At 42.3% G+C, this 26726-nt stretch overlaps 2 protein-coding genes across 5 annotated transcripts in view; one reads left to right on the top strand and one right to left on the bottom strand.

The window, feature by feature from the left end:
• Window positions 1-8042: 8042 nt before the first annotated feature.
• MANSC1 (MANSC domain containing 1) lies at window positions 8043-26275 on the bottom strand. Of its 4 annotated transcripts, none has more exons than XM_025455112.3 (4): window positions 26156-26275; window positions 20754-21076; window positions 16546-16686; window positions 8043-9506 (listed from the first exon to the last, which is right to left on the bottom strand). In XM_025455112.3, the coding sequence occupies exons 2-4, from the start codon at window positions 20974-20976 to the stop codon at window positions 8500-8502; spliced, it is 1371 nt and encodes a 456-aa protein (XP_025310897.3). In that variant the 5' UTR covers window positions 20977-21076; window positions 26156-26275; the 3' UTR covers window positions 8043-8499. The 4 variants fall into 4 exon arrangements, with proteins under 4 accessions (XP_025310897.3, XP_048958354.1, XP_048958355.1 ...); XM_049102397.1 differs by lacking the exon at window positions 26156-26275 and adding an exon at window positions 25615-25846; XM_049102398.1 differs by lacking the exon at window positions 26156-26275 and adding an exon at window positions 25652-25802.
• BORCS5 (BLOC-1 related complex subunit 5) overlaps window positions 20732-26726 on the top strand; it is a 110214-nt gene continuing 104219 nt past the window's right edge. Inside the window, exons 1-2 of the mRNA XM_025455118.3 lie at window positions 20732-20806; window positions 25103-25174. The gene's annotated coding sequence lies outside the window, so the exon portion shown is untranslated. The remainder of the gene's footprint in view (window positions 20807-25102; window positions 25175-26726) is intronic.

Raw genomic sequence — 26726 nt, 5'->3', positions numbered from 1 at the left:
GCTCAAGTCTCTGCCAAATTGAAGTGATGGTGGCTGACTCCCTTCCTATGGCAAGCTCTGAATACATAGCCTTTGTGCTCATTTGGCATGTTTTTATTTATTTCCACATCACTGCCTGAAGAGTGAGGGATGTTACAAAGCCAAGTTATGAAAAAAAAACATTGGTTATTGAACATCTGTAAAGTGCTTTTCAGTCATTTTAGTATGCCTTGTAAACACCTTGTGAAACCCCATTCTAGAGCTGAGAAAATTGAGAAAGAACCGGGAGATTAAGTGATTTGCCCGAGAGCTGGGCTCAGAAACAGAACCCCCCCCCTATGTTTGAGGTCTGTTGTTCATCCACTGAGCTCAGACTGCACTTTGGAATCATTACCATTTTAAAGCATTTTACTCTGGGCTGAGTGAATATTAAGAAGTAGATCACATTTCAGCCTGGCAGACGCTAAAGTATTGTTTTTAGTTTGTTTTTCTAAGTTTTAGTAGACGACATATGGGCTCCATTAACTTTACTATGTAGCACAATTTCGAAGATAGTTTCTCTTCCAAAATATTTTTCACCGTAATTTAACATTTTAAAGTTCAGCAACACACCATCAACCCTTGATACTTTGTTTTTCTCAAAGTCGTGCCCTTTCCTCTCGCCCGCAGTGGGGTGGAGTAGAGGTCATAAATCCAGCCAGGGGTACGTTCTGTTATTGCCACTGCCTGAGGGGTGGGGCAGGATGAGGGTAGCTGGGCCTGTGCTGGACAAAGTCCTCCTAACACAAGGGCTTTCCTTTTTTTTTTTTTTAAGATAAGATATTTTTTGTTTTTTTTGTTGCTGCCCACCCCTCCCGCCACCCCCAACCACCACTACCGAGTCTTAAAATTGCTGATGATATTGGGGCGCCTGAGTGACTCAGTAAGTTAAGCGGCTGGCTTTGGCTTGGGTCATGATCCCAAGGTCCTGGGATCAAGGTCATGATCCTGGGGTCCTGGGATCAAGCACACATCTTATCTGGCTCCCTGCTCAGTGAGGAGTCTGCTTCTCCCTTTCCCTCCGCCCCTCCCCCTACTCATGCTCTCTCCCTCTGTCAAATAAGTAAATAAAATCTTTAAAAAAGAAAGAAAGAAAGAAAGAAAGAAAGAAAGAAAGAAAGAAAGAAAGAAAGAAAGAAAGAAAGAAAGAGAAGAAAGAAAGAAAGAAAGAAAGAAAGAAAGAAAAGAAAGAAAGAAAGAAAGAAGAAAGAAAGAAAGAAAGAAAGAAAGAAAGAAAGAAAGAAAGAAAGAAAGAAAGATTGATTGTTGCTGATGTTGATTGAAGGTGATGTGAAGAAGATTAGGATGTAGAACCTGACTGGAGTATGAGAAGGCCTGCCTGGAAGGCAGGGGCAGGTGGGAAAGGATATCTTTGGAAGCTCCTAGCTCTCTGCAAAAAAATACAGTGCCCCCCCGTTCCTCTCTACCCTGGGGCACTCAAAAAGGCAAGGTGTGGCGGCAGCTCTGGGCCCGTGTGCCACTGGACGTGGCCAGCCCAGCGTGAGCACCTTCGTGATTTCTTAGGGGTCACCGGCCAAGGCTGATCAATTTCGCACCATGTACACTTTCATTAAATGTTAACCTATGACATCGATTTGCTGGCTAATGGAACATCTGCCCTGTCCCTTGGAATCCTCTCCTTCTTCCCTCTCTCCCTCACTTAATAAACATATACACTAGCTCCAAATTCTCTTCCTTCCACGTTTTCCTTTCAGTTGTCTTCACTTCTGTTTTTTAAAAGCTTATCATGCATACCCCTGCCTTAAGAGTCCCATCAATGTGTATGGTGGTGGTAGCTGGAAAGGTTTTCCTCCCGTGGTGCAAGTGAGTGGCTTTCGGTGCCTGCGAGAACAGGTCAAGTCTCTGCCAATTCCACCAGCCTCCCATTTCCTACGGGAGCCACGCCACAGACGGCAGAGGGGATGCTGGGGCGGAACGTGCGTCTCAGGGCCTGAGGAGTTGAGGTGGTGCTGGGAGGAGAGGAGAGAAGTGCAAGACGGATGGTGGTAGCACAGGCCAGAACTATGGAAGAGCCCACCACCATTCCTAATTTTTATCATTTTTGTCTAACTGCCTCTGGGGTTCCTTTCATCTCAGAAAAAGAAAGGCTGAAAACCTTAGGATTTAGAAGTCTACAAGACATTACAAGTAACAGATGCTTACTGATCACCTCTTCAATGAACAGCCCAGCAGGAGTTGTCACAGTAAAAAAAACAAGGATGGAGAGGTGCAGGACAAGGTTGGGCAAGCCCTTCAATTCTCTGAACTGTATTTTTCTTATCCTTTAATGCACTGTAATTAGGACTTGGTGAGAAAAAAAAAATAGGCATGAGCTCTAGCCACAGGTGGCAAAAAATAAATGACACTAACAGATAAAAAGAAATGCAAGATGAAGTGCTAATCTTCTAGGCACTTTTCAGTATTGCTGGGAAGACAAATTGTCCATACAAAAAGATGAAAACAAAAGGTTGCATAGGTAATTTTGTTGGCCCTTAATAAAGACAGTATTTTAATATAATCATTGAGACAGAGTTTAGTCTTTAGCAAGTCTTATGTGTCCTTATTTTCTATTATTTAAATGTAAGAGGATATTTTCCATTGAGAAAAGATGAAAAACAAATATTACTAAAGAAATTATAAGTTGAGTGTCTGCCTTTGGCTCAGGTTGTGATCCCGGGGTCCTGGGATCGAGTCCCACATCAGGCTCCCCGTGGAAAGCCTGCTTCTCCCTCTGCCTATGTCTCTACCTCTCTCTGTGTCTCTCATGAATAAATAAATAAAATATTTTTAAAAAGAAATTATAAATTGCATTATATACAATGAGATTCAAACTCAAAATGGGACACTGCTCCCTTGGGGTGCCTCGCTGGCTTAGTCGGTAGAATGTGTAACTCTTGATCTTGGGGTCGTGAGTTTGAGTCCTATGTTGGGTGCAGGGTTTACTTAAAAATAAAATCTTTTTTTTTTTTTAAATTGGACCTCCCCCTCCTTAACATCTGGGTGAGTGTGATATTAGATGCATAATTTCTATAGGGACATATCCTGCTGGCAGTAGTTCAGTGTGGTGGAGAAAATATTGAATCTGAAGGCTGGAGCTCTTGATTTCAGTTTTGACTCTTTTGCTAATCAACATCATAATTTGGGGACAGATAACTTAGATTCTGAGTCTGATTGTGGATTGTAGAAGTACTCTAAAAGTTAGCTTTAAAATTAGCCAGAATTATAAGAACACAAAGACAAATTCTATTATCTCACCCTCTCTCCAGGCGGAGTGCACTACCTCAACTTTAAGGAGAGAAATAAACAAAATCAGAATGCTTATCCAAACACATGGTCTTAGTTAAAACAAAAGCATGTATACTTCAATGTTGTATACCTGGATTGGATCCCATTCTCCTAAAAAAGGCATGTAAGTGGGGTATTGACTGGGTTTTCTCTTCATGATATAGAAGCTGTTGCATGTACAGCCGATCACATTACTGTCCTGTGCTGAAAGGAATGAACTGTAACAAGCAGGCTTTAAAGTTCACACATGATCATTTATCGTGTATCTACTATGTGTCGGGCCCAGTGTTAAGTATGGGGGAATCAGAATAACATTTCTCTCTAGCACATCAGTCCAGTGGTGGAATATATAAACTGATACGTTATATGCAATGTCTTGCTAATGGTATAAATCAACAGCCATGCCAAAAATCTGGGAGGAATAATCCTCTCCTGGGAAACTCTGGGAAGACTGTAGTGGAGGTGATGTTTGAGCTGAGTCTTGAGAGATAAGTGGAAACTTGCCAGGTGAAGAAAGAGAAGGGTATTTATGAGCAGAGGGAATAGCATGCTTGATGAGAGTGCCTGGCACATTCGAGAAATAGTAAAGAGAGATGTGTAGCTGCAGCCCAGATTTTGTGGGAGGAAAGGTAGATGGACGGAGATGGTTTAGGGCCAGAACACAAGGAGCCTTGTTATACTCCCCTCCTTGGGAGGAGCGCACAGAGGAGAGGGGAGCGCACAGAGGTGTAGTGCGTGATGAATTGTGTGTTGTGCTTTTATCTTTTTTAAAAAAGATTTGATCGATTGAGTGAGTGATTGATTGATTGATTGATTGATTTAGAGACGGTACACAGGCATGAGCAGGTGGTGGGGAGGGGCAGAGGGAGAAGAGAGAGAATCTTAAGCAGGTTCCATGCCCAGTATGGAGCCCAACGCAGGGCTCAATCCCATGTCCCTGAGAACATGACCCAGGCTGAAATCAAGAGTCGGATACTTAACCAGCTGAGCCACCCAGGCATCCCAAGATTTTATTTTTAAGTAATCTCTACACCCAACGTGGGGCTTGGGATCAAGAGTCACATGCTCCACCGACTGAGCCAGCCAGGTGCTCCGTGTGTGTGTATGTGTGTGTATGTGCGCGTGTGTCCATGTGTATTGTGGTTTTAAGGTAACAGGAGGTGGTGTGGAGGGAGTAACTTGGAAGTTAGGAAAAACAGATTAGGAGACCAAATAGGAGGTGGCAGTGGGAAAGGCTGACTTTGAGAAGCATTTCTGAAAGAGAAGAGAGAATATGTGGTAAACACCGGATGTGGAGGGGCCCCTGGGTGGCTCAGGGCATGATCCCGGGATGCAGGATCGAGTCCCACATCCGGCTCCTTGTGGGGAGCCTGCTTCTCCCTCTTCCTATGTCTCTGCCTCTCTCTATATATCTCTCATGAATAAATAAATAAAATCTTTTAAAAAACCACACTGGATGTGGAGCCTGAGGGAGAGGCAGAAATAGAGTGTGATTTTGGAGTTGCTCAATACAAGGGAGACTGGGTGGCTGGTGGTTCTGTCACTTGAGATGGAAGAACACAGAACAGGCTGAGTTCTCTAGTCCAGTGCACTCCTGAGAAACGAGTGGACATTGACATGGGCATAGGTGGTCAGTGACCAAACAAGAAGACAGGATGTCAGCAGCTGAAAAAATGGACAAAGCCTACCCCAGAATGAGACCACTAATCCTAACTGCCATGCTCTGGGCTCAAGGTAAAGCACCATTTAAAAGCTCTTTAAGGGGCAGCCCAGGTGGCTTCGTGGTTTAGCGCCTGCCTTCGGCCCGGGGTGTGATCCTGGAGACCCAGGATCGAGTCCCACATCCAGCTCCCTGTGTGGAGCCTGCTTCTCCCTCTGCCTGTGTCTCTGCCTCCCACCCCGCCCCTCTATGTCTGTCATAATAAAAAAATAAAATAAAAGCTCTTTAAGGGGCAAACTGGGTGGTTCAGTCTGTTAAGTGTCCAATTCTTGGTTTCAGCTCACGTCATGATCTCATGGGTGATGGGATCAAGCTCCGAGTCAGCTCCTCACTCAGTGGGGAGTCTGCTTGAGGATTCTCTTCCTCTGTCCCTTCCCCCACTTGTGTGTACCCCTCTCTAAATAAATAAATCAAATCTTTAAAAAAATCTCTTTAAATAGTTCTGAACAGTTCAGTTCAATACCACTTAAAAGCTGTTATCTAGAATATGTCTCATTTACTGCAAACCTCTCTTTTGGTTATACTGCACATTATTTCCAGTTAAAAGAAGGTAGAGTGGGAATGCTGGAGCCAGATTACCTGGACAAGTGACCTTAGGCAAGGCACTTAAACCTCCCTATGTTTCAGTTTCCTGGCTTGCAAAATAAGAAGTTTTTCACGAGCCTGTTGTAGGAATGAAATGAGTCCGTAAATGTAAAAGGGTGCCTGGCACATCGTCAAGTACCTTATAAGTATATGCTATCACCATTAATAAGTAATGAAATACTCAACTAAAAACGGTACAAATGTTAGAGGCTTTTCACAGAACAAGATTTGAAGTGGGCAGTTCCAGAGCTGGTGCTGTTGCTTGATAACCAAGTGATCAAAGACCAGATTCTTCCCATATCCCACTTTGCCATGCTCAGCTTGTTAGTGATTTCTCCCCTCGTGGTGGCAGAAAGGCTGCAGTAGTTCCAAGTATCAAACCGTACATGATCAGCATTCCAAGCAGGGAAGAAGGGGTTGGAAGGAAAAGGGACTTTCTTTGTGCAGCCCTTACTTATCAAGTAGGAGAATCTTTCCTAGAAACCTCCAGGAGGTTCCCTTTCAGCTAGAACTGGGCCATAGGCCCACCCCTAACTTCAAAGAGGCTGGGTAAGAATCTGACACTTCTAACCTACAACAAATGAGGCCAAAGTGGAATTGAGGCTGGCTGTTGCATGGATAACCTGTAGTGCCTACCAAAGTCTGGGAACCAAAGAGTTTCAAGGATGCCTCACTCAGGCCAGGGGTAATTGAGAAACAAGAATGTAGAAGTATTTATTCAGAGTGAGTCAGCCATAGGCTTCACCCTTCTAGAGGTCATCAGCTTTTTTAAGAATGGCTTTTTAACCCAGGTAAGTGTCCTGATAGTAAAATATGGAAAAAGGATATTGTTGAGCAGGGGGTCCTTCCTAATATTCTTGCTTCTTCGAGGCTCACCTTCCCTTCACACAAACCAAAGGAGGGGGCTCATAATTCCATTCACCTTGTCTAAAAGGCTGGCCAGGATAGTCACTCTTCAAGTTACTTACAAGAAAACATAGGCAGGCTTCCTTCTCCTTCACTGACATTTGCAGCAGGTCCCCAGCACTCGAACAGGGGTAATAAGCAGGGAGAGCTAAGTGAGAAGAGCTACTCTCCCCTCCTGAGAAGTAGGTCTTAGACCCAGCTGTGCCCCTGCAGTCCACTCCCCACTCTCACTGCCAGAGTTTGGGCCCAAAGCATCCCTCATCTAGGCTCCTGCTCAAGTTTCTCCCTCACCAGGAAGAATGCAATGCAGTCAGGTGGACAGAGAGCTACGAAAGAACCAGAAGAAAACTCTTATTATAAACACCCACAAGAAAGCCTTATTCCCACTACCCAATTCTGTTAACCAAGAGAAGAGAAATTTCAAAATTCCAAGGTACTTAGTTACTAATCTGATTCTGCCCTACATGTGGATATTCAATAAATACTTGTTAAATTAAATTGATTCAAGGTTTTATTTATTCAACCTACTTAAAGCTTATGTAAACCCCTTGGAGATTTGTGTCAAGCTGTTAAGATGGAAAATATATGAAAAGTAGTATTTTCACTAGACCAGCTTACCTCTTAATGAGCTTTATGAGCTTAGTGTAAACTGGTGAGCGTGTGTGTGTGTGTGTGTGTGTGTGTGTGTCCAGGAGAGGGGAGCAGAAGGAGGAGGTAAGGAGGAAACAGGAGAAAAGCCTGTTTCAGTCATTTCCTACGTTTGTCTTCATTGCTATACTTATTAACCAGCTACCGCCCTCTAGTGCTCACTGTGTGAAGTACATCCCTGAGTTCTATTTCTATCTAAAAACCCTGGACTCTAGAAAGGGACAACTTCCTGTTTTGCAGAGGAGCAAACTGAAGCCCAGAGACTGAAGTGTCAAACTGACCCAGGCAGTTTCCTGGATCCTTAGATACCTCACTGTAGCTCATTGGGCAAACTCTTTTTATTAAAAGCCATTTCTCAGACATATCAATAATCAATAAAAATTACAGCATACTTATTGTACACCTGAAACTGTATAACTCTACTGGGATTAAAAATAAATAAAAAATTTTAGTGCACATAAAAATTACAGCATGGTAATCATTTAACAGCAATGTCAAGTGTTACCTGTTATTTCCAATGTTGTTCTAAATGAAGCCAAAATTGACTGTCGGTGAAATTTAGGTTAAGGATTTATAAATATCATTGTTATGTTCTAAACTTGATGAAGTTTTGAAAATTCCTATACTACTTTTATGTGTGTGTGTGGGGGGGAGGTAGTTAATTAGAATGGACTCGAAGTAGATTTGGCTATTTATCACTGTCTCCATGTAGGCTAATCTTCTGCTAGAATTGTCCCAAAGGAACCTCTTTACTCACTGAGGGAAAAGGGGAGGGGGGTTAATTTTAACTTAGAACGCATATTTTCATCATTTAATCATTTTGCTGGTGGGAATAAATTGAAAGTTATCCAGCTGGATGTGTCACTTATAAGAACATTACTGAGTAACAAAAGATTTATTCAAATATTTAATTGGAAGGAAATACATCTGGAATAAGTTTTATTGGAATTCATATAAAAAGGAAAGTAAACCCGTTAGAATTAATATCATAAACAGTTGACTTTATCTGGAACCAGAAATGTTAATGAACTGGAGCCTAAAAGTCATAACCACTTTTCCTTGCAAAAAGCCAGTCATTTTTGAATTTATATGCCAATTATGCTTTATTACTTTAGGTAGAGCTTTGTTTTCAGTGAATATTTTAGAGATAGATCACTCAAATTACCTAATTTGTTTCCTTTCTCCCTTTGTCTTCAAAAACCAAGCAAAAAATAAAAATGGTAGGGGGCATTTGTCTTCAAAACACTTCAGAAATCCTGCTAAAATGGGCGAGTCAACAGAGTCCTGCATTTGGGCTACTAGTAACTACACGAATGAAAAGATATCTAGTTCCCTCCTTAGATGTCAACATAAATCCCATTGATCAAATAATCAAGTCTCGAATAACGTCTCCTGCGGAGGGATTCTGAGAACATTCTCCCCAAGAGGACAAGGCCTATGGCTAGGAACAGAACACCAAAGAGCAGGGTTCCAACGAGGAGCCATTTTTCAAATGGAAGGCCATGTTGACTTTCTGGAACACTGTTCAGGGAGGAACCCCCTGGTTTGGCCTTCTCATCCTTCTGGGAAGCAGCTTTATTTGTAGCAGAAGAATCCACATTTGATGTAGGCAGTGTAGTAGCAGAAAAATCCACAGCTGACAAAGAAAGTGTAGGAGGGTTAGAGGCAGCCTCTGTGTCTGAAGTTAGAATGGAAATTTCTCGAAAGGTCACAGTTTCTGGGGGGCTCTTCCAGTCCATGGGTGCCTCAGAGACAATGTTTGAAACTGCTGCTGTAGCTTGTCTAGCTTTGGGTGTGACCACAGCACTTGTCAAAATTGTAGACAAGAGGATTGTGGGGGGCTGAGACTTGCCCAGGGCTAGGGATGGAGCTGAGGTGGCCACTTCTGGTTCAGAAGTCATGGAAGGTATCATGGGAGCGTTGGTGGTTGGGGGCTTTGGAGGGGCAGAGGTGGTAGGCAGAGAGGCAAATGCAGGCTTTGGAGGGGCAGAGGTGGTAGGCAGAGAGGCAATGGGCACTGTTGTGGGGAGTGTTGTCACATGCTTAGGCAGTGGATGAGCTATTTTTTGTTTGGAGGCAGACTGTGAACTCTGAGGATGGCCTTTTTCTTTATAAACAGGGAACAATGTACTCGCTTGACCGATCTTCACTAGTTTCTCCAAATGATCTGAGGATCCCAACTTCTGAGAAAATGCATCTCTCCAGAAGCTATCAGCGGGCTTTGAATAACCTGTCACAGCAGGGGTTGTGGGAGGGATTCTCCTTGAAGACTGGCCATGGATGAGAGAATCTTCTCGGGTTAACTCTGGGCTTGGCGAGTTAGTTCTGGCCACAGTTGGAAACTCTGAAAGATGTAAAGAAAATTAAAAGGAGACTTAAATATTTCATGCCAAGGCAGGTTAAAAAAAAAAAAAAAAAAAGGACAAACAGCTAGTTCAGTAAATCCCCCAAACTGTTGAAACTTGACATTTCATAGAAACTTGCGCAAAATGGAAAAATACAAATTGCTAAATCAGAATCTGATGACACTGCCTCTCTACCAGATGCTGTGGTTTATTTCTAGAGGGATGGGACAGAGGAGAAATGTGTGGAGGAGGACCAGGCGAGTTCAGGAAGAGGTGGGAGGAGCAGAGCAAGGGAGCGAAGAGGAGCTCAGGACCCAGCAGCAGGAGGTTAGGTGTAAGGGGCTAAGGCCAGGGAAGAGAGCTGTGCCAGGGTGACACAGCAGGAAGAGGACTGGCAGAGAGGGGGCTCCCTGAGACTGTCATGACAGCCCAGAAACTGACAATCACCAAGGAGAGATCTCACAGCAAGGGTGGCCCACAGGCAAGAACAGTAGTAGTAGGGGCCTTAGGCAACAAGGGAGGACACAGAATCCCAGACATTTGCCTGCAACAGTGGAGGAGAAGGAGGAAGAGGAGGAGGAGGAGGAGGAGGATGCCAGGAAGGGAGGTCTGGCCTCCTGGGGCACAGAGCCCAAGGCCGCGGCAGAAGGCTGATGACATTTTCCAACCAAAAAACAGGTTTCAGCACCACACTCTGGGGAGGAAGGCAATTTGAGAGATTTCATTCTGACCCTCAAAGATTAAAATTTCAGAGCCAATGTCTTATTAGAGTCTGAGGACAATGGAACCAATATTTGAAATTAGGATGGCCACAGTGCTGACAAGAAAGAGCAGAAAATCACACAGTTCTGAGTGCTGCTGCGGGGGAACCAGCCTCAGATCCTCCTCAAGGGGGAAGAGCAAGCTCAGAATCGTGCCCTTCATCTCACACACCGTTCATCACCACCCAAACTGGAAAGGCTTTATGGAGCCATTAGGGGCAGGGAATGATCAGTCAAATGGCTCTGTATCACGCTGTCGCTACTTGGCTAATCACCTCACTTAGATTTAAACTGCAGAAAACACAAGGAAGGAAGAAAAGGAATTCCATAGTGTTTATGGGTTCATTCTTTCCTGTTCTCTTTCCTCTTCTCTTCTTGAACTCCTCTCAATGCCGGTTTCTGAACTAGACTCTCCTCGCATCTCTGCTAACGAACAGATCCAGAGGCAGCCTCAGATTTGTAATATGTTTGACTACTCTAAGCTTCACACTACAAAGAGGTCCCTTAACTGTCACTTACCAGGGTGCCTGGGTGGCTCAGTCTGTTAAGCAGCTGACCTTTGACTTTGGCTCAGGTTATGATCTCAGGGTCATGAGATGGAGTCCCGTGTAGGGCTCAGGACAGAGTCTGCTTGAGATTCTCTCTTTCCCTCTGCATCTGCCCTTACCCCTGCATGCCTGCAAATGTGTGCTCTAAAATAAATAAAGGGCACTTGGGTGGCTCAGTGGTTGAGTGTCTGCCTTCGGGTCAGGGCATGATCCTGGGGTCCTGGGATTGAGTTCCACATCAGGCTCCCCAGAGGGAGCCTGCTTCTCCCTCTGGCTATGTCCCTGCCTCTCTTTGTGTGTCTCTCATGAATAAATCAATAAAATCTTAAAAAAAAAAACTATAACTTATTAATCCATCTAGGACAGAGATGAGCAAATTATGACCCAAGGGCCAAACCTGGCTAGCTATTTCTCTTCGTATGGCTTGTGAGCTAGGATCTACATTTTTAAATGGCCAACAAAAATCAAAGGATAATATTTTGTGACACATGACAATTACATAAAATTCACAATTCAGTGTCCACAAATAAAGTTTTATTGGCATGTAACCATTTTTTTATACATTGTTTGTGGGTACTACATACTATAAGGACAGAGGTGAGTAGGTACAACAGATTGCATAAGGCCCACAAAGCCTAAAATACTGGTCTGGAAAGCCTAAAATACTTGTCATTTTGCCCTCAAGAGAAAAAGTTTGCAGACATCTTCTCTAGGATACAGTGCTTTACTCCAGAATAGAATTTGGATGATTGAAATTCCTCTCTCCCCTGACAATGCTGAAGAAAAGAGTTTCTGCTGCAGGTTATACCACATTTACAGATATAACATCACCATGAGATAAACAGCACCTATATATATATATATTTTTTTTAGCACATATATTTTTAGATAGTATCAGATATTTGGTAAAAAAGAACAAGACTGGGATGCCTGGGTGGCTCAGTGATTGAGCATCTGCCTTTGGCTAGGGTCGTGGTCCTGGGGTCTAGAGATTGAGTCCTGCATTGGGTTCCCCAAAGGAAGCCTGCTTCTTCCTCTGCCTATGTCTCTGCCTCTCTCTGTGTGTCTCTCATGAATAAATAAATAAATAAATAAAATCTTAAAAGAAAAAAAAAAGAACAGGACTCAACATATTTTATTTTAAAGTTAAAAAAAAGGGGGGGACACCTGGATGGCTCAGCGGTTGCGTCTGCCTTCGGCTCAGGTCCTCATCCTGGAGTCCCAGAGTTGAGTCCCACATCAGGATCCCTGCATGGAGCCTGCCTATGTTTCTGCCTCTGTGTGTGTGTGTGTGTGTGTCTCTCATGAATAAACAAATAAAATCTTTAAAAAAATAATAAAGTTTCAAAAAAAAAAAGACTAGTTAAGAAAATGCTCTGTGATGTATACGAACTCAGAATTTAAATCCATTGACAAGGATGACCAAAACAGCTGCTTTCTTTCTCAAGAACACAAGCTCATAAAGAAAACAAGGCTAGCGCTAGTCCCATTTCTTGATAAGATTCATCTATTGGCAAAGATCTTAGAACCACCCAGGGATCCTCTACACCTGCTCCATTCACCTCACCCACTGATGTTTGCCATTGGGGTGTGGTACCTTTCCTCTCTCATGCATAGATGAGCTAGAGGGGACTCTGAAACAGCCGGGTTCCCTCAATATCTCTTTTGAGTTCATTTTCAAGTGACTTCATGAAATAAAAAACTTAAGGGCTAACTATTACTTGAAAACCAACTGAGCAAACAGACTCCCAATTGATTCTCTCCCTGAGGTCCCCTACTCTAGTCCTTGGTAGAAATGACATACCACAAAGCTGGGGGGGAAAAAAAAAAAAAAGATAATGCCAAGTTACAATGGTTTAATAGAATGAACACAGTGCTCTGTCATCTTTCAAACTTTTGGTCTGTAAATATTAACCAGATATAGGAAATGCAGTTCATCTGAAAACAAACCACCAAAGAAATATCTATTTAATTTCTCTCTCTCTCTCTCTCTAAAAAAATAAAAATAAAAAACAAAATTCTCTCTAAACAGGAAGCAGATAATTTATTATTATTATTTATGGGGAATCTTAATCTATCAACACGGGCAGATCATAAATAGAATTACAAACATAAATTGTAAACATCCGGTAGATATAAAGTCAGCTGCACACTACTAGGTCCAGGGTTGGTGCCCTGGGCTCTGAGATATTGATCTGGGCTCTGGACTGATGGCGCCCCTTGGTGGCTGCCACAGGAACTGTTTGATTCTAATTCCCCTTACTACCTTCACACCCCCCTGTTGGAAAGGTTTACATACATGCCAAGTTCCCTTATCTCCCATTTATATTGGAGAGAATCTTTACCACACACTCCCTTTTTGACACATGCATTATAAAAGCAACAATACTAGAGTATTATGAAAATTATAAAACAAATTCAACTATAATTTTTATCATTGTGTCCCAACAACTATTCACATTTATACCTTACATATACCTTAAAGTTAAATTTTTTCATGTCATTGAAAAACAACTGGGTGTTTTTCACCTTAAATTTTGCTTATTTATGTACTCAACCTTATTTTTAAATATTTGCATCCTATTATTTCAAGTGGATCCATCATATTATACACCCAACCATTCTCTGGCAATTGGACATTTATGCTGCTTCTAGTTTTTCACTCCTTAAACTAATTATGCAATAAACAGCTTCAAACCAATAGCTTTTTCTTGTTTTAGCTTTGTGTCTTTAGGTTTTATGGAAGTAGAATTACTGGAGTAAATTACCTATAATTTTCACAATACTGTGCTTTGATTATGAAACAGGAGCCACACATAGGGAAGCACACTGATAATGGAAGAAGGGACAGAATGAAGAGGTAGTGAGAAGGGATAACAGAGGCAGAACATGATGGTCCAACTTCCATATTATGGGAATTCCAGAAAGAGAAGACCAAGTATTCCAATCAATGTCTTGAGCCCTGACCACTTTGGAAACTAAGAGTGGGAATATCCATTTCCTGCTAGATACCACTCTTGGCTGTCTAATGCAATATTCCAGGTGATCAAAGAGGAACAGCAAGAAGTATCAACACCACACTGTAGCCTCCAAAGTTTTTAGCCAAGATGAAATATATATGGGCATGAAGTGAAGGAGCCACACAGATCGGGGGCAGCCATCCTAGCCACTGAAGCCCCAAAAGGTCAAGAAAAGACACTGTTCACAGAAAGTAAGGTCTTAAGTGTTGTGTTTTTTTAAGATTTTTATTTATTTATTTGACAGAGACAGAGAGAGCACGAGCAGGGGGATCAGCAGACAGAGGGAGAGGAAGAAGCAGGCTCTCCCTGCAGAGCAGGGACCTTGATGCAGGGACTCAATCCCAGGACCTTGTGACCATGACCAGAGACCAAAGGTAGACGCTTAGCCTGATGAGCCACCGAGGCACCCTGGTCTTGATTGTTTTAAGAAGCCTAATTTGTTCTATGCTTAGTGTTTTTTAAAAATCATTATTTTACATTGTACATGTATGTTATTTTACATTATTGTTCCTGCAATTTATCACTCTCTTTGTGAGTATAATTACTTTGCTCTGCAACCATCAGCCTCATTCATCTCCAGAACTTTCTTCATCTTGCAAAACTGAAACTTTGTACCTTGTGCAAGTTTTCTTATACTTGGGTTTATATCACTACTTAGGAAGAATGTGCACAAATAATTTGTGCTTTATGCCTCTGCTTAAGGAAATGCTTGATGCATCTGGTTCATTAACCAAAACTCAGACACAAGCTCACCCAGGAGACAAAGCAGTCTCTGCCCAGGGTGCCTGGGCAGTATCATTCCCCAAAGTACCTCACACATAATACAGTCAAGAGAACCCTTGATTGCATTCCCTGTCCCAACCCTAAAACCAGTCTCCATAAACCTTTCCCAGCTCAGTAGATGATGCCAACAACATCCATGTAGACACTCAAGTCAAAAACTAGGATTCAACTTCAGTGCTTCTCTCCTCCCTGTTGTCATCCTCCACACCACTGGCAAGGCCTGTGAATGCTACCTCTGAAACATCTGTATATTGATTTCTCTCTACCTCCTCTGCCACCTCCCCAATCCATAATGCCATGGTCATTCACTTGGATCTTGCCCCCACTTCCTATCCACTTCTCTTGCTGCTGCATTGCTGTCTACCCCCAGTAGAACAGTCGCAGTGAGCTTTGAGAAATTACCTTGAAAACACATTACCTGAGTGCCTGCTCAAAAACTTCCAAGGGCTTCCCATTTACACACCTCAAATAAGAACTTCCTACCCTGGTTTGCAAAGCTTTATGTGATCTCTGTGCTTTTCAAACCTGTTGCATTTCACTCTTTATGAGGTTCACTATGAGTCAGCCAGCTGGGACTGGGGTGTTTGTTCTTCAAACACTCCAAAACCATTCTGCCTTAGGATATTGGAATGGGCTATTTCCTCTGCCTGAAGGTCTTCCCAGATCTTTTTATTGTTCAAATCTCAGTTGAGGGGTTACTTCATCACAGATGCTTCCTCTGATCACCTAATCAAGAGGGTCCACTCGTGATCATCTATTACATCGTCTTTGCTCATCTGCACAGCACTAGTGACTACTTTTCCTTGATTATTTATTTATGACGGTTACTGTCTCTCTCCTAAAACATAAGTTCCAGAGGTAAGGACCTTGTTTTTCACGTTTACTGTTATATTTTTGTGTTCTTAGGGCAGAAAAAAATGTCTGGCAAATAGGAGATGCTAAATAACATCTGTTGTTTATTGAGTAAATAAACTAATAGAAAACTACTGATAGCCAAGGGTGTAATGACAAAAACTTTCTACAGTTTAAATAAAAGGAAATTTGATACCAAAGCATTTCTTCCTGAAAAACCAACAAGCCAAAATCTCACCAAGACATACTCAAATAATTATATATATATATATATATATATATATATATATTTTAAAGATTTTATTTATTCATGAGAGACACAGAGAGAGAGGCAGAGACATAGGCAGAGGGAGAAGCAGGCTCCCTTTGGGGAGCCTGATGCGGGACTTGATCCCAGGAGCCTGGGATCACAACCTGAGCCAAAGGCAGGCGTTCAAACACTGAACCACCCAGGGGTCTTTCAAATAATTATATTATTCTTCAGTTGTTTATTTTCTGTATTCTGAACAAATATGCTTAGTAGGAAGACTATATTTCCAATTCCTGGCACAGAATTTGGCACATGGTAGATGCACAGTAAATACTTCTTGAATGAACTTCCCTCCAAGTCTGGGTAATAAGCTCCAGAGTGTTTGATTTCAGATAATGTTATTATAAAATAATTGGAACCTAAAGACAAATATACTGGAATTTTATACACCCACATAGGTCTTTGAAAACAATCTCCCTGGGCCCTGGAGATCTTATTCCAGTGTTGTTTAACATCGTTCTAAAGAGGCATTTCAAAATGTTGTCATGAAAGGTCTGTGTGCCTTTTATCTCAGGGAGGTAAAAACAAAAGCGACACAACACAAAACACTAACATTCAGACATCTTTCATTGGAAACTTGAACTAAAGTTTAAACTAAAGTTTAAACTAAACTGAACCTTAAATCATGAGAGTTTTCTGGTGTGCCTCTATATTTATGACCACTTTTGGTAGTTTTACTTAGATCTTTGGTAGAAAATCTTTCACAGGAACCACGTCCTTAAATAATTCCAATTGCCAAAGAAAAAGAACAAAGTTTTTATTACCTCTAAGTATCCTGTAAGTCATAAGTCCTTTAGCTGGTTTCAGCGGACAGGCTTCCTCACTGGGACAGAAAAATAGGTAGCAGTTGGGTTGTCTAGCTGTTTTTCGAGTGTCGAAGATCATCAAGTTACATGCTTTGTCTCCTGCAATGAAAGGCTTTGTAAGCATTATGTTGAAATAGGATATTCTAAAGAGTAGGCAATTATTTATTCTGCTGTCCAACACAAACACCTTTGTTCATATTATTCACTTGCTTGCTGACCGCTGATTCATTTCCTCTTCCTTAGTCACGTAAAGCAATTTGTAAAGACACTGGGTTTAAAAATCTGAATTAAGGTAATTCTGGCAAAACCTATTTTATTTTTTTAAAAGATTTTATTTATTTATTCCTGAGAGAACCAGAGGGGCAGAGAGATAGGCAGAGGGAGAAGCAGGCTCCCTTTGGGGAGCCCGATGTGGGACTCGAACCCAGGACCCCAGGATCACGCCCTGAGCCAAAGGCAGATGCTCAACCACTGAGCCACCCAGGAGCCCCTGGCAAAACCTACTTTAAATAGTACACTTAATTCTTTATATAAGCCTTCCATTTGCTAAAATATCCATCAAAACATACACAGAAATACTGATTTTACCATCTTTACACAACCCACAACTGAATTGGGACTTAAATGGATCTAAGTTAATGATTTCATGAATTTCTCCTATCCCAAAGGCAGACACCTATCTCAGACACCTATGAAGACATGAGTCTGGCTTTCTTGGGGAGAATCACTAAATTCAGCATCAAACTATCATGCTTCCTTCCACAAAGGATCTGAGTAGTTTATGGAACACAAAGTCTATTTTTTACTTTTATCAATACCATTCTTCTTTTGATTTTTTTTTCCTTCACATTGCTACTCGTCTTTATCATTTCTGCTTCTTTATTTTCCTTCCTTTCTGGCTTTTCACTCTAACTTTTATTTCTGGCTTCTTTTTCTCTTCCTCTTATGCCCAATATTATTATTCTTTCTATTCATCATGGCCTACGGTTGGTTTTGGCCTCAATCTAGTACAGTCACACTTCTTGGCCTCTGACCCTTGAAGGATCAGTACACCTCTGATCAGGATGAAGGTTAAAAAGCATATAGGCTAATTATTAAAAATTCATGCTCTTTCTCACCACACACACACTTAATCATGTACTAAATAACCTTGTTTTGGTAATTGTTTCATAACACATACATGCATCAAATCATCACATCACATCACATATCTTAAGTTTACACAATGTTATATGCCAAATGTATCTCAGTAAAGCTGGGGAAAGAAACCCTGCATAATTGGCCATCAGCACCATGTCTTTAAATCAGGCAATGGTTAGGATCAACCTTGACTTCCACTTTTGGAAATAAGACTTGGTGAACTTCTGCAGAGGTCTTATCATATCTCTCTCTACCACCCAGGCAACAAAAAAGGCACTTTAGGCTTTTCCCTTCCCAGAAATAGGATAATTCTACAATACCATTTTTGCGGGGCACATAGGTAAAAGGGAGGGTCCTTAAGCCCTCCCCTCATGCAAGTTGTATGTAAAAATCTTGTGTCCTTTGTACTTATAGGCATTTTTCTAGAATCTGTGGCTACAAGCAAATTATCAAAGTGCTTTTTTGAGCCCTAAGCAATTAAAGACCACTGCTCAATAAATGAGGAAAAAGTCTGAGACCCATTAAATGAGACCCACAATTACCTCTGCTTACAGAAAAGCAGTGACAGTAATTTTGTTTGTATAATAAGGCAGGAAACCCTCATTTCTTACTAAACACCCATTATGGAACTGAAAAAAAATGCAAGGTTTCCTGTATTACCAGTAGGCACTCACAAAGCATTCAGTCCCATTTGCCGATGATTTTCTATTTCATATAAATGTTGATTACATTTAAAGAAAAACGAAATTTAAATTAAATCTCTGGAATTTCCATAAATCATACCGTTAAGAATGTCCAAAAACATACTGCCAAGTTTGAGAAGACCACTGGAGGTTTTTGGTTTTTTTTCTTCCTGACATCAAATACATGATATAATTTCCACACTAATTCTCCACCTGATTGTCTTAAAATTCAATTCAATTCAACTCAATTCTTACGCTAAACAAATTAGAGTTAGTATCAGACTCCATGGGTTTAAGGGCTCAGTCCCATAAGATTGTCCTCATTTAGATGCTAGTCAAAAGTATCAGGTCCTGGAGGTGGGGGGTGAAAGTGGGAGCACCTGGGTGGCTCAGTTGGTTAAGAGTCTGGCTTCTGCTCAGGTCATGATCTTGGAATCCTGGTTAAGCATCTGACTTAGGTTCAGGTCATCATCTCTGAGTCCTAGGATTGAGGCCTGTGTGGGCTCCCCACTCAGCAGGGAGTCTGTTTCTTCTTCTCCCTCTCCTGCTGCCCTCCCCTGGCTCCTGCTCTCTCTCTCTCTCTCTCTCTCTCAAATAATAATAATAATAAAAAGTATCAGGTCCTGGGATGCCTCCGTGGCTCAGTGGTTGAGTATCTGCCTTTGGCTCAGGGTGTGATCCTGGTCCGGGGATCGAGTTCTGCATCAGTCTCCCTGTGAGGAGCCTGCTTCTCCCTCTGCCTGTGTCTCTGCCTCTCTCTCTGTGTCTCTCATGAATAAACAAAATCTTAAAAAAAAAAAAAAAAAAAGTATCAGGTCCTAGATTACTCTTACTTCTGCTCAGTTTGGCTATAAATTCTGGTTCCCACAATCCCCTACCTCAGGTTTGATAATTTGTTAGAACTACTTACAGAACTCAGGAAAAGGCTATACTTACCCTTACAGTTTATTATAAAAGATGCAAACGAATAGCCAGATGAAGGGTAAAAGGGCAAGGTCTAGAAGGGTCCTGAGTGCAGGAGCTTCTGTCCCAGTGGAGCTGGAATGCATAACCCTTCTGGACACATGGATGTGTTTGCCAATTGGAAGCTCCCTAAAACTATCATTTCAGGAATTTTTGGAGATTTCATTATGTGGGCATAATTGATTAAATCATTGGCATTGGTGACTGAATGCAATCTCCAGCCACTCTCCTCTACTTGGAGGTGGGGGTAGGGCTGAAGGTTCCAAACTTCTAATCAAGCCTTGGTCTTTATAGTGACCAATACCCATCCTGAAGCTACCAGGAGTCATCTCATTAGTATAAACCCAGCTGTGGTTGAAAGGGGCTTATAATGAATAACAAAAAAAGTTCCTATGCTTAGGAAGTTGCAAAGCTTTTAGGAGCTCTGTGCCAGGAATCAGGAACAAAGATTATATACATATATTTCTTACTATACTATACCCATTATAGAAAGAAAAGAAAGTAAAGATATAAGAGAAAAGATATGATTTGTTGGCTAATAAGTGAGGTAAGAACCATTAGTCCAGTGTTCACTAGGCTCCTCAGTGGCAAGACCTTGTCCATCTTTTTTTTTTTTTAAACCTATTTTTAAATTTTATTTATTTATTCACGACAGAGAGAGAGAGAGGCAGAGGGAGAAGCAGGCTCCATGCAGGGAGCCCAACGTAGGACTCGATCCCGGGTCTCCAGGATCACACCCCGGGCTAAAGGCGGCACCAAACTGCTGGGCCACCCGGGCTGCCTGACCTTGTCCATCTTATTCATTTTTTTCATCTTATTCATTTTTTTTTTGTCTCCAGCATCCAGAAAGGCATTTGGTGCTCAATAAATTTTGTGTGGTTTTTGTTGTTGTTGTTGTTTATTCATTTATTTCTCATTTAGGGAATTAGGATCATAACTGAAAAATGATCACTGTTTCACTGTTTCTCTTCAAGTCATAGGTCTGAAACTTGAAATATGCAAAGGTATGGTTCAAACTTGTGGGCCTCTGTTTCCCTCTGTGTCACATGAATGAGTTAGACCAAACAACTTCCCATATCCCTAAAGGACTTTGGTTTCTAAGATATTGAAAACATCTTAGATACCCATTAGAACATAACACCAGTGGTTCTCAACCTTTTTCTAATCAGACACCTGGGTAATATACAGACACACTCCTCAGTAACTTTGACCCAGCTTAGGGGAGGGAAGGATACACTTGTGGAATATTTTGCCAGTGATTTTTTCACCCACATTTCTATTCCATAAAGAATCACTTGTATAAATTACGTAACCACATCAACCAGCTACTGATGTCACAAAAGACTTGGAATAAAGAGTTGCCAAGGGATGATTACTTACCTGTTATGTTTTTTGTTGAACAGCAAGAATTAATGCAGTCTTCCTGAGTTAACGTACGTATGGGTTCATTGCCTCTAATTCCCTTAGAAAGAGATGACTGGATGTCAATGACAACATCTTCTAGACTCTTGGTAGGGCAGTTTTGACTGCTGGACAGCCTTAGTGTCAGGAAACAAATTATTACAAAAGTATAAGTCAAGCTCCATTCTTCCCTAAAGAACATTTTAAATTTCAGTTTGGTCTTAGTCTTCAAACATCAAGGATAATCCTCCCTCTGGTCTGAGTTTGCTTCAAGAAGATTGTACAGATCAGAGAATTTCTCTCTAGAACAAAAATAGAAAATCATCAATGAATTTTGTTTCCTTTAATAAATCTAGTGAAGATACACTTCATTTCCTTCAAGTCAATGTAAAGAATTCATGATTTCTAAAACAGAAACAAGTTTTTTTATGTTTCACTTTTAATATATTTTATAATAGATCAAGACAATCTTTCATTAAAAACAATAAAGAAGAGCACCTGGGCGGCTCAGCTGGTTGAGCATCCAACTCTTGATTTCTTCTCAGGCCATGATCTCAGGATCATGGGCTCAAGCCTTGCATCGGGCTCCATCCTCAGCAGGGAGTCTGCTTGAGATTCCCTCTCTCTCTGCCCCTACCCCCCTTTGTGCACTCTCTCTCCCTATCAAATAAATCAATCTTAAAAACTTGGTAAAGAACAAATAAGCACAAACACGTATACTATCCCATCAATGCTTAAAAGCTGACAAGTGTCTGTGATGGAAGATCTATAGGTTCAGTGCAATACCAATAAAGTTCCTAGCAAGTTACTTTGTGGATCTCAAGAATTTTAAAGTTTTGATTTTTTTAAAGATTTATTTATTTGAGAGAGAGCACACACATGGGGGGGTGGTAGAGGAAGAAGGAGAGAGTTAATTTCAAGCAGACCCCTCACTGAGCACAGAGCCCAATGCAGGGCTCAATCTCACAACCCTGAGATCGTGACCTGAACCAAACCAAGTGTGTGATACTTAACTGACTGAGCCACCCAGGCATGCCTTAAAGTTTTGATTTGAAAGTTTACATGGAAATGCAGAAAGGCCAGAATGGCCAACAAAGTCCTGAAGAAGAACGGAGTTGGAGAATTCACACCACCTAACTTCAATACTTACCATAAAGTTATAGTAATCAAGACCATGGGGTACTACCAAAAGAAAGGAAAAACAGAATAGAACAGAATCGTAAGTCAAGAAATAGACCCATAGATCTACTGGGTCAGTTGACGATAGATGAATCAACTGAGCTCTAACAAAAGAGCAAAGGCAATTCAATGGAGAAAGGACAGCCTTCTCAAAAATGGTGCTAGAATGACTAGATATCCATAGGTATCTTACTGTAAGAAAGATAAATCTAGATACAAATCTTCCATTGTTTACAAAAATTAATTCAAAATTGATCAAAGACCTAAATATAAAATGTAAAACTATAAAACTCTTAGCAGGTTAATTGGTAGAGCATGTGACTCTTACCGGGTTAATTGGTAGAGCAAAATCTTTGGGGTTGTAAGTTTGAGCCCCGTGTTAGGTACAGAGTTTACTTAGAAAAAAATCTTTAAAGAAAACACCTCCTAGAATATAACATAGGAAAAATCTTTAGATATAATACCTAAAGCACAATCCATTAAAGAAAAAAATGTTGAGGCTGGATTTCATTAAAATGAAAACATCTGCTCTGCCCAAGACACTAAGAGAAGAAAAAGATTAGCCTCAGACTGGGAGAAATATTTGCAAAACACATATCTGATAAGGACTAGTAGCTAAAATATACAAAGAATTGTTAAAACTCAGAAAACGGGGACACCTGAGTGGCTCAGCGGTTGAGTGCCTGCCTTCGTCCCAGGGCGTGATCCTATAGTCCCGGGATCGAGTCCCACATCAGGCTCTGCATGGGGCCTGCTTCTCTCTCTGCCTATGTCTCTGCCTCTGTGTGTGTGTCTCTCTCATGAATAAATTAATAAAATCTTAAAAAAAAAAAACCTCAGAAAATGACCCAATTAAAAATGGGCAAAGTATCTGAACATACAACATCACCAAAGGAGATAGCACAGATGACAAATAAGCATGTGAAAAGGTGCTCAACATTATAGTCATTAGGGAGCTGCAAATTAAAATGAGATACTACTATACACCCGTTAGAATGACTAAAATCCAAAAAGCTGACAATACCAAATCCTACAAAAATCTATATACACATTTAGCTTTATACATCACCTCCAAAAACTGGAAACAACCAATAGGTGAATGGATAAACAAAATGTGGTATATTCATAAAATGGAATATTATTCTATATAAAAAATGAGCTAATAAGACACAAAAGGACACAGAGGAAACATAATTGCATATTGCTAAGTGAAAGAAGCCAGTTTGAAATATATGACTTCTTGTCAACTATATGATGTTCTAGAAAAGGCAAAACTATATCAACAGTAAAAATATTGGTGGTTATCAGGCAGAGGAAGGAAGGGATGAATACGTGGAACACGGAAGTTTTTAGAGCAGTGAGGTTATTCTATATGATACTGTAATGGTTGTTACACGTCTTTGTTTGTCAAAACCCATAGAACTGTACAACACAAAGAGTGATCCCTAATACAGAAGGTGCTTGGCTGGCTCAGTTGGTGGAGCATGCAATCCTTGATCTCGGGGTTGTGCGTTTGAGCCCCATGTTGTGTGTAGAGATAACTTAAAAATAAAATTTTTTTAAAAGATTTTATTTATTCATGAGAGACACACACAGAGAGAAAGAGACAGGCAGAGGGAGAAGCAGGCTTCATGCAGGGAGCTGGACATGGGACTCGATCCCAGGTCTCCAGGATCATGCCCTGGGCCAAAGATAGCACTAAACCGCTGAGCCACCTGGGCCGCCCTAAAATATTTTTTAAAAATAAGAATGATCCCTAATATAAGTAAATAGATTTAGTTAGTAATAAAACAGAAGAGTGAAAAAGCAAAAAAAAAAAAAAAGCATATATTTACCTATATATAGTAACAACACAAGTCCAATACCTTCGTTGCTGCTGTATCCAACTTTTTTTAAAAGATTTTATTTATTCATGAGAGACACAGAGAGAGAGGCAGAGACATAGGCAGAGGGAGAAGTAGACTCCCCATGGGGAGCCTGATGCAGACTCGATCCTGAAACTCCAGGATTTCACCCTGAGCCAAAGGCTGATGCTCAACTACTGAGCCACTCAGGCGTCCTGGTGTCCAACTTTTTAAAGTCAAATAATATTTATGTTTCTCACGTGCCAGTTTCTATGCTAAACACTTTACATGTGTCATGTCATTTAATCCTTACAAGAATCTTAATGCAATAGATTCCCAATTCTTATGAGATAGATCCCATTTTAAACCCATTTTCAGCAAAAATGGAAATAATTGTGGGTATTTGGGATTTTTTATTTTTTTTTAATTTTTATTTTTTTATTGGTGTTCAATTTGCCAACATATAGCATAACACCCAATGCTCATCCCATCAAGTGCCCCCCCCAGTGCCCATCACCCAGTCACCCCCACCCACCTCCCTTTCCACCACCCCTTGTTTGTTTTGGGATTCTTTATTAGCCTATTAAAGAACAAGTGGTGCATCTAACAACTGCCATAATTTTGAAGACTTTATTTATTTGAGAGAGAGAGAGCAAGGGCCCATGTGGGGGGAAGAGCAGAGGGAGAGGGACAAGCAGACTCCTCAATGCACAGAGAGTCCCACCTGGCTCCATCCCACAACCCTGAGATCATGACCTAAGCCAAAATCAAGAGTCAGAGGCCCAATGGGCTGGCCCACCCAGGTTCCCCTAATAACTGCCATAATTTTGAAGGACTGTTGAATGTACATGATACTTGAAATCCGTGTAATAAGTAATATGATATGAAAACACCCGTGATTCTTACTGGCGGCAAATTACAGCTGCCTCTGACTCTGCTGTGGCTTCTGTGTGCCTCCTAGAGGAAATGCTGTGTTTCAGTTTGAGGCTACTAAAATAATAAATTTTCCCACTGAAGTTCTCAGACTTTCTAAATACTACCTGTGATTCTCCAGTTTAAGAACCCTGGCACAGGTTATCTTTTTATGCTGCCACATTTTGCAAGTCTCTTTTCTAGCCCTCAAGGAAAGCAAACAGGACCCAAAGAGGAAAACCAGGTCAATACTTTGAATGGATTTTGACAGAATGTCTCCTTGAATTCTTGCAGAGAAACCGGAACTATGCGGGGGCATGGGGTAGGAACTGGGCTTTCTGTATGCAGCATCTTTTTATTATTTATTTATTTATGTATTTATTTATTTTGCAGCATCTTTTTAGAGCCTGGACTGCAAGAGGGACTGAAGAGTTTATCTCGCTAAAGATGCTCAACAACTATTAGGTAAAGGTATTCTTCTAATCATTATGGCTTAGGCCTTAAAGGTCCACAGTCAAGTTGAATTCTATTGAAAGAGAGGGGGGAAAGGATCCACGTGGGAGAGAGAGGAGGCGCCCGGGCATAACGCCCGCTTACTACCATCACTAAAATGCACTTGTACGTAACTGGGTCAAATAATGGAAATCGTTTTCTCTCCCTTCCTTTGAGGAGATGCATGTCGCTTACTGAGCATTCTCGTGCCTCTCCCGATGACGACGTGGAGCCAATGCCGTTTGCGACAGGTGCTGCGGCGCGAGCCTGGAGATGCCCCCAGGGCTCCGCGGCCGCACCCCCCCCCCCCCCCCCCGGCGCCCGGGCCCGGGCGCTCCGGGAGAGGCAGAGGGGGGCGCAGGAAACGCGGGGGGCTGCGGTCCGCCTGGAGGGGAGCGCGGCGACGCCTTTACCTGGCAGCGACTGGCCCCGGGGCCCCGCGGGTCCCACCTGGGCGAGGACAGCCCCGCGCTCGCGGGCAGGGAGCGGCCGGTCCGCGCGCAGCTCTCGGCGAGGGCGACAGGGATGCTCCGCGGCTCCCGCCCGCCCCTGCCTGCGCGCTGAGCCAGTTCCTGCTTCCGTTGCCGCGGCCGAAAGTCGGCCGGGGGGAAGGGCACGTTCCTGCCGCAACCCGGAGCTGCTTCCCCGCCGCTGGGAGCGCGGTCCCCGGAGCCCCTCCCCGCGGTGGCCCCAGGCGCCCCGCGGTGGCGCTGAGCCCGGGAGGAGCCGCCCGCCGCGCCCCGCCCCCGCCCCGCAGCTGCCCCTGCGCGCCCCCCCCCCCGCCCCCCCAGGTTGACCGACCGCAGGTCTGCAGCCGCGCCCGCTCCTGGAGGCCTCAGAACGCGAGGTCACCGGAGGAAAATCGAGCCAGACAGAACAGTCCGCCTCCCCCCGCTGGGCCCGGGTCTCCCCTCCCCTCCCCTCCCCTCCCCTCCCCTTCCCTTCCCTTAGCACCGTTTCTCCGCTCAGGATTTCACGGTGCTTTCAGCCCGAGGCTGCTCATGGGAATCCTGTGTGCACCGGGCCGCGCAGAGGGTCCTTAACTAGAGTTGGCAGTTCTCCAGGTGAATACGAGGCCAGGCAAGCCTTAGCCAAGGCACCGGACTCCGCCCGGATTGACCCTTTATAAGTAAGGCTAATAATGAAAATAACCATGCCTGCCACAGTAATTAAAACATATCCCCTGATTTAGCATAATACCTAGTATGTAATAGGTACTCAGTAAATATTTAAAATATATTTGTCGAGTGAAGGAATGGAAAGGAACTACTAGGGCATAGGTTACAGAACTATCTTCTTTCTTTCTTTTTCTTCCTTTCTATCTCCCTTCCTTCTTCCTCCCTCCCTCCCTTTCTTCCTTCTTTCCTTACTTTCCAAAAAAAGATTTTATTTATTTATTTATGAGAGACAGAGAGGCAGAGGCAGACTTCCCACTTCCAGACTTCCCACTGGGATCACAAAGGCAGACGTTCAACCACTGAGCCACGCAGGTGCCCCTAAAAGTGTGTTTTCAGATCCATGCATT

The sequence above is a fragment of the Canis lupus genome, chromosome 27 (assembly GCF_003254725.2).
Source record: "Canis lupus dingo isolate Sandy chromosome 27, ASM325472v2, whole genome shotgun sequence".
Lineage (NCBI taxonomy): Eukaryota > Metazoa > Chordata > Mammalia > Carnivora > Canidae > Canis > Canis lupus.
Note: the sequence above shows the minus strand (reverse complement) of the source record. Positions and strands in the feature narration are given on the sequence as shown.

Bases quoted from the DNA above. Each gene is read 5' to 3' on its own strand.
- MANSC1 (XM_025455112.3), bottom strand. From the start codon at position 20,976: ATGTTCTTTAGGGAAGAATGGAGCTTGACTTATACTTTTGTAATAATT. The intron at 16,687-20,753 runs GTAAGTAATCAT...CTTTCATTGCAG, and splicing joins TTCAACAAAAAACATAACAG to GAGACAAAGCATGTAACTTG. The intron at 9,507-16,545 runs GTAATAAAAACT...TACATCTTTCAG, and splicing joins GACTTACAGGATACTTAGAG to AGTTTCCAACTGTGGCCAGA.